An 8,423-nucleotide genomic window follows, 5' to 3' on the forward strand; every position below is an offset into this window, starting at 1 on the left:
TCTTGATCACTGGTTTTGATTGCTGAGGAGCTGGCAAAGAGGCTCACCACTGTCTCAGCCCCCACGGCTGAAGTAGCTTCCCTAGCAAAATGAGACAATGAGATTTAAAGAAAGAACACTCTTTTCCCCTCCTTTTCTCTTCTTATTGGATCCAGGCATTTAAGGAAATCTTTGTCAAGTCACTGACAGGGTGGACATAATGACATAACAGAAGAGATTTCACTGACTATATAGAGCAATAAATATACTCTCTACAAAAAAAGTTTAGAAAAGTCACTAAACAAATAGACAATTTCAGCTTTCATTCAGTAACAACAGTAATCTCTAGGGAGGGAGCAGAATCTGACTTCCAGAGTTACCATATTATAATACTCAAAATGTCCAGTTCTCAACAAAAAATTACAAAGCATATAAGCACATAGGCACATGAAAAAAATGTTCAACATTGCTAGTTATGAGAATATGAAAATTAAAACTACAATGAGGCATCACCACACACCAGTCAGAATGGCTGTCATCAAAAAGTCTATAAACAATAAATGCTGGAGAGGGTACGGAGAAAAAGGAACCCTCCTACACTGTTGGTGGGAATATAAATTGGTGCAGCCACTATGGAAAAGAGGATGGAGGTTTCTCAAAAAACTAAAAACAGAACTATCATAAGACCCAGCAATCCCACTCCTGGACATATATCCAGAAAAGAAAAAAACTTCAATTCAAAAAAGCACATGTACCTCAATTTTCATAGCAGCACTGTTTACAAAAGCCAAGACATGGTAAGAACTCAGGTACCAATCAACAGATGATTGATTGGTTTGAGAGGATGTGATATATATATATCACACACATATATATATCAAAAAATATATAAAATAATGGAATATTATATATATACATATATATTATAATGGAATATTACCCAGTCATAAAAGAATGAAATACTGTCATTTGCAGCAACATGGATGAACCTGTGGGATATTATACTAAGTGAAATAAGTCAAAGACAAATATTATATGACATCACTTATATGTGGAATCTAAAAAATAATACAAATAAATCTATATACAAAATAGACTCACTAAGAAAACAAACTTTAGGTAGCAAAGGGGAAAGGGAGGAAGGAGGGGTAAATCAGGAGTATGCAATTAACAGATACAAACTATACTTAAAATAGATAAGCAACAAAGATTTACTGAATTACACAGGGAACTATATTCAACATATTATAATAACCTATAATAGAAAATAATCTGAAATATATATATATATATATATATATATATAACTGAATCATTTTGATGCACACCAGAAACAAACACAATATTATAAATCAACTGCACTTCCACTGTTTTAAATTACAAAGCACACAAAGACACAGTTGCAGTGAGTAGGGGCTGCTCTTTCTAGAGACGAATAGCCTCCTCACTGCAGTGGCTTCTCTTGCTGTGCAGCACAGACTCTAGGTGTGCAGGCTTCAGGACTGATAGGTGCAGCTTGTGAGCTCTAGAACATGGGCTCAGTAGCTGTGGCGCATGGGTTTAGTTGCTCCATGGTTTGTGAAACCTTCCCAGACCAGGGATCGAACCCATGTCCCCTGCATTGGCAGGCGATTTTTATCCACTGTACCAACAGGAAAGTCTGTAACACTATTCTAACTCAAACTCTTCCCAAAAGGGGGGAGGAACACTTCCTAACAGTCTATGATACCAAAAGCCAGAAAAGGATACAAGAACAGTACAGACCAATATCCCTTATGAATAAAGACACAAAAATCCCCAACAAAATACTACCAAACTGAATCCAATAGTACATTAAAATGATTCTAAACTATGACTAAGTGAGGTTTATCTCAGAAGTGTAAGGATAGTTCAGGTAAGGAAATCACAATGTAATACCCCATATGATCATTTTGATAGAAAAGGCACAGGACAAAATTCAACATCCTTTCATGAAACATTGAAAACAACCTTGAAGTCACTATGCTAAGTGAAAAAATAGCAGTCCCAATAACCTCCAGGGCTTCCCAGGTGGCACTAGAGGTAAAGAATCTGCCTGCCATTTGTAGGAGATGCAAGGGATTCGGGTTCGATTCCCTGAGTCAGGGAGATCCCCCAGAGTAGGGAATGCTCCAGTATTCTTGCCTGGAAAATTCCATGGACAGAGGAGTCTGGTGGGCTACAGTCCATAGGGCCACAGAGAGTCAGACACAGCTGAGCAACTAAGCACATAATAACCTCTAAAAGAGTAAAATATGTAGGAATAAATTTAACCAAGGATGTGAAAGACTTGTACACTAAAAACCACAAAACACTGCTTAAAGAAATTAAAGATGACCTAAATAAATGGAAAGACACCCCATGTTCATGAACTGATAAACCTGGTATTAAGATGGAAATACTCCCAAAGCTATCTATAGATTTAATGAAATCCCTATCAAAATTCCAATGGCCTGTTTTGCAGAAACAGAAAGGCTTACCTTCAAATTTGTATAGCACTACAAGGCGCCCTGAAGAGCAAAAAAACAATAACGGAAAAGAAAAACAAAATAAGAGGAATCACACTTCCCAATTTCAGAGCTTTTTTACAAAGCTACAGTAATCAAAATAGTGTGGTACTGGCAAAAAGACATATCAACCAATGGAACAGAATAGAGTCCACAAATAAATCCTTACAAGAATGGCCACTTGATTTTCAATGGGACTACAAAGAACATTCCATGGAAACGAACAAATAGCTGGGACAACTGGCTATCCAAATACAAACAAATGAAGCTGGACCCCTATCTCACTATAATAGCCAGGACATGGAAGCAACCTAGATGTCCATCAGCAGATGAATGGATAAGAAAGCTGGGGTACATATACACAATGGAGTATTACTCAACCATTAAAAAGAATACATTTGAATCAGTTCTAGAGTGAAGTAAGCCAGAAGGAAAAGCACCAATACAGTATACTAACGCATATATATGGAATTTAGAAAGATGGTAACGATAACCCTGTATACGAGACAGCAAAAGAGACACTGATGTATAGAACAGTCTTATGGACTCTGTGGGAGAGGGAGAGGGTGGGAAGATTTGGGAGAATGGCATTGAAACATGTGAAACGTCATGTATGAAACGAGATGCCAGTCCAGGTTCAATGCACGATGCTGGATGCTTGGGGCTGGTGCACTGGGACGACCCAGAGGGATGGTGTGGGGAGGGAGGAGGGAGGAGGGTTCAGGATGGGGAACACATATATACTAATTAAATAATTTTCTATTAAAAAAATAAAAAAAATAAAACCTTTAAAAAAAAAATTAAAAGATTAACTCAAAATAGATCAACAACCTAAACATAAGAGCATAAACTATAAACTCTTAGAAGAAACCACAGGGTAATTGGCCATAACTTGAATTTAGCAACAGATTCTTAAGAGCTGACATCAAAAGCATAAAGCAACAAAGTGAATAAATTGGACTTCATAAAAAGTAAACACAGCTGGGGACGTTCCTGGTGGTCCAATGACTAAGAATCTGGATTTCCAGTGCAGGGTTCTGGGTTCAATCCCTGGTCAGGGAACTAGATCCCACTTCCTACAACTAAGAGTTTACATACTGCAGGTAAGACCAAGCACAGTCAAATAAAATAATAAATAAAAATAAATATTTTTTAAAAATTAAACACTTTTGTGAATCAAAGAACACTGTCAAGAATGTGAAAGACAGCATGCAGAATTAGAGAAAGTACCTACAAACCACACACCTGATAATAATCTTGTTGTAGCTGCTGTTTAGTCCATAAGTCATGCCCGACTCTCCTGTGACCCCTTCAAGTGTAACCTGCAAGGTTCTTCTGCCCACGGGATTTTCCAGACAAGAATACTGGACTGGGTTGCCATTTCCTTCTCCCAGGCATCTATCTTCTCCACCCAGGGATCAAATCCACATTTCCTGCAACAGGAGGTGGATTCTTTACCACTGAGCCACCTGGGAAGCCTAATGATCTAGTAATCAGAATACACAAAGAACTCTTCAACCCAACAATGTGAAAACAACCCAATTTAAAATTGGGCAAAGGACTCAAATGGGCTTCCCTTGTGACTCAGTTGGTAAAGAATCTGCCTGCAATGCGGGAGACCTGGGTTTGATCCCTGAGTTGAGAAGATTCCCTGCAGAAGGGAAAGGCTACCCACTCCAGTATTCTGGCCTGGAGAATTTCATAGACTGTATAGCACATGGGGTTGCAAAGAGTTGGACACGACTAAGCAACTTTCACTTTCACAAAGGACCCTCTTCCAAAGAAGACATATGAATGGCCAACAAGCACATGAAAAGATGTTCAACATCATGGTCATCAAGGGAACACAAAACAAATATCAGATCCTAGTTCACACTCACTAGGATGACTTTCATTTAAAACGCAGAAAACAAGTATTGATGAGGATGCAGAGAAATATGATCCCTTGTACATTGCAGGTGAGAATGCAGAATGGTTCAGCTGTTGTGTAAAACAGCTTGGCAGATCTTGAAAAAGTTAAGTATACACTACACACCTTTTAGGATGGCCAAAATCCAGAACAATGACACCACCAAATTCTGACAAGGTGTGGAGTAATACCAGAACTCTCTCATGGCTGGTAGGAATCGAAATGGTACAGCCACTTTGGAGGATGGTTTGGCAGTTTTTTACAAAACTAAACATACTCATACCATATGATCCAGTAATGGCATTCCTTGGTATCTGCTCAAAGATGAAAACCATCTGCACACAAAAATCTGCACACAGATGTTTATAACAGCTTTATTTATAATGCCTAAGCTTGGAAGCAACCAAGATGCCCTTCAGTAGTTGAATGGATAAGTAAACTGATACAAAGATCTATTATTCAGTGTGACCCCCTGGACACCAGGCTTCCCTGTCCTTAACTATCTAGTCAACCACTAATCTACCTTCTGTCCCTACAGATTTGCCAATTCTGGACATTCCCAAGAAAGAGAATCATATGTAGTCTTCTGTGACTGGCTTCTTTTATTCAGCATGTTTTCAGGGAACTTCCTTTATTTTAATTATAAAGTGTGTGCCATGTATTAAGATGTAAGGAAAAAATATGGAGACTATTAAAGGACCACTTACGAAAATAATAGAGTTAATGAATGCAATGGCAGATGAAGAATCAAAACATCCAACTAAGGTAAATCATTTATAAAGTATAAACCAACAGCTGTATAAATGAAACCATTTTAAGATGCAGTAGAAATAAGCAAGTCAGAGGAAAACAAATATGTTAGGAAAATATTTTATAAAACAAACTGCTGTTGGGGCTTCCCTGGTGGTCCAGTGGTTGGCAGTCCGCCTGGCAGTGCAGGGGACACAGATTCGATCCTGGTCCGGGAGAATCCCACATGCCATGGGGTAGCAGGGACCGTGGGCCACAACTGCTCGGGCCTGCCCTCTAAACTACTGAGGCCTGCAGTGCCCTAGGGCCCAAGCTCTGCATCAGGAGAAGCCACGGTAAACAGATGCCAGCACACTGCTACTAGAGAGTAGGCCCCGCTCACCCCAACTGTAATACAAAAAGCCCTCACACAGCAACAAAGACCCAGAGCAGTAAAAATAAATAAACACATAAAAATTCTTTTAAAAATTGCTGTCAGCGAGAACATTTCCCTAACAAAGATTTAGGAAAAGTAACCTCAGGTTTACTTAAAAGAAGAAAAAGGGAGAGCAAAGAATCATTGTCTTTGAGAATAAAACCTCCTCCAATCAGTGTTTCTCAAAATGTGGTCCATGGACTATGTGAATCAAAATCACCAAAGAACTTGCTTTTACAAAATCAGATTTTTAGTCTGTGCCCCAAAGATGGGATGCTGGAAACTATTTTTTATAAGTTTCCAGATGACTCTAATACTACAGTTTGAGAACTAATATCTATTTAACACAAATTAATGCAAAATGATTAAATGTGTGTAAGAGACAAGAGAATCATGACAATAGCAAAGTGCATGAAAAAGAGGAAGGTGAAAGAGGACAAAGAAAAAATACTTGAAAAACATTTTTTACACATTGTGCTATTGAGAAAAAATAGTGATGTTTGAAAACTATTGTGGATTTAATGTTGGAAAAAATTCCAAACATGTAAATATACAAGGCATTCTACTAATATATGTGAGGAGCACTCAGGGTATGAATAGGAAAGCATTCATAAATGTAAGGTAAGGTCACATGGTAGAGAGAGCACATAGTTGATACCCAAATGTTTGCTAATGATGTTAAACTATTTTTATACCAAGTACAGCTATATTCAATTATCTCCATCCTTAACTGTGATAACCTAGACAAAACTTAACTTTTTGTGGTAGTAATCTTTATACAAACACCACCATAAATTGTCAAATATTATGTCAGTACTGACGTACAAGCTCAGGGTCAGGACATTTAACTTTCATAACCAGGTTAATTTCTCTTTTTATGGTAAGACTTATTTTAACAAGAACAGACAAAATTAAATTTCTCAAGGCTAAGAGCACTGCATGATAGAACTCAAATTTCCATGAAAATTACTAAAATATGTATTCAAGGATGGCCTTTATTATTCTAACTGTAAGCAAAGATTTCTGAAAATGAAGTATTAAGTTCTAACTCATAATTTTACTTCAATGAGTAACGTTCACTTTGACTTAGCAGGGTTAAAGAAAGGAAGTTCACTTTTATAACTTTCAAAGATGCTCACTAACAGAATACAAAATTTGCCCACTTTCACCATAAAAGGCATCCTCTCATTATAAACTCATAAACCTAATTAAAAGTGCTAAATTCTAAAGTTTCTTTGACTCACTTATTTAGATTAAGCTTATTATCCATTTGGAAACCCAGTTATATTCCATCAAACATTAAGATGCAGATGTTTCAACATTTCCAGACATGGCTCTTGCACATCTTTTAAATGAAACAAACTATATTGGGGGAACGAAGTTGCTAAAGCATGCAAATAAATTACATGGCAGGTTATGTTGCTTTCACAGGAGATTTTTATTTATTATAAACATTTGGCTTGATACACGAAGGTCTAGAAGCATCTAAAAGTTCTTGTTGACACTTTTTCATTTCACAGCTTATGTTTCAAAAGTCAGAAACCCCAGAATTGAGTAAAGCCTGAAAGTTGGTTAAGATACAAACGTGTGGACTTAGGATCTCACATTTCTTCCCCAAAAGCAGTCAACCAATATTTATCATTTAAGTCCCAACTCCCTAAACACCTCACATGTTCAATGTGGCCTCTTACTCACACAAGTCCAGTGCAACCTACCCACACGTACGTACACACACACACACACCAACAGTCTCCAAATCACCCACACTGGCACAACAGCCTCTCAATATTCACTTGGTTGCTAATCAAGAGCCATTCTTCTTGACACTGTCCATAATCTCTTTTTCCATTTCTACCACAATGCTCACCACTCAAAAAAGAAACAAGTTCCTTTTCTCTAACCGCGGAGAGCTTCTCTAACTCAACACACCTCTTTCCTCCCCCGTTATTCTCTATCCTGCCTTTGTTACTCAGAAGGTGCAGGGTCTGGGAAAATCTCACTCACCTCATGCTATAGGCACCAGCACCCAGTTCCTGGCCGATCCCGGATAGACTAGCATCAAAGTCCTGCACCAGCCCGGATTCAATCACCTCATCGGCCAGAGGCAGCTTCAGAGCCCAGGCCATTCTGGCTCCTTCCTTGCCCCAGGAGACAGTTTCTTGTACAAAGGCGAGTAGCGTGATTCTACCCAACCGGGGCAAGACTGCAAGACTGTAGAAAACTCCAAACCAAGATCTCCCACGCAGCACCCACCAAGCCACCCCCAAGCCCCACCCACACTGCCCACACAACTAACCTCCCGTACCCTTGGCTCCTGGCTCTCGGCTGCCCCTACTTCCAAAATCCCTCCCCCGCACCCAGGTCTCTAGAGCACGAGGGCCCTTTGGCTTAACTCTTCCAGACTGTCCAGAGGTAACCCTGGACTCCTTGCACTCTTTTTGAGATCTCCCCTTGAGCTCGCGGTGGTCACTCGCTGTTTTCCAAACAAACCAGCAGCAGCGACCCGCTGCCTAGCCGGCACTCCCACGCCGCTTTAGCACCTTTCCCCCGCCCCTTTCCGCTGGAAATCCCCTCCCTCCCGGGAACCACTCTCCCTTTCCTCTCCAGGCCTCGCTTCCGGTCAGTCCCAAGATCACTTCCGGTCACTTCTTCTCAATTCCACGGCTCTTAGAACCAAATCCAGGTTTCCACTGAGCCGACTTCCCGCCCTCCGCAGCCCCCAACGGCCTCAAAACATGGATGGAGACAGCCCAGCACCGGTTTGAAACCCAGACTAGCCAGGCTCCTCCACCGCCCGCCGTCCCAGCGCCAACCAATCATGGCGTCCTCTTCCTCCGCCGGAGCG

The 8,423-nt window shown here is 40.0% G+C and overlaps 1 protein-coding gene across 5 annotated transcripts in view; it reads right to left on the bottom strand.

Moving 5' to 3' along the window:
• TFCP2 (transcription factor CP2) overlaps positions 1-8,423 on the bottom strand; it is a 53,763-nt gene extending 45,340 nt beyond the window's left edge. For 3 of the 5 annotated variants that reach the window (XM_027542887.1, XM_027542886.1, XM_027542885.1), the window contains exon 1: positions 7,583-8,423. In XM_027542887.1, coding sequence (XP_027398688.1) covers positions 7,583-7,704 — 122 coding nt within the window. In that variant the 5' untranslated portion in view covers positions 7,705-8,423. The remainder of the gene's footprint in view (positions 1-7,582) is intronic. The other 2 variants (XM_027542884.1, XM_027542883.1) reach the window with 1 other exon arrangement.

The sequence above is a fragment of the Bos indicus x Bos taurus genome, chromosome 5 (assembly GCF_003369695.1).
Source record: "Bos indicus x Bos taurus breed Angus x Brahman F1 hybrid chromosome 5, Bos_hybrid_MaternalHap_v2.0, whole genome shotgun sequence".
NCBI classification, from domain to species: Eukaryota; Metazoa; Chordata; class Mammalia; order Artiodactyla; family Bovidae; genus Bos; species Bos indicus x Bos taurus.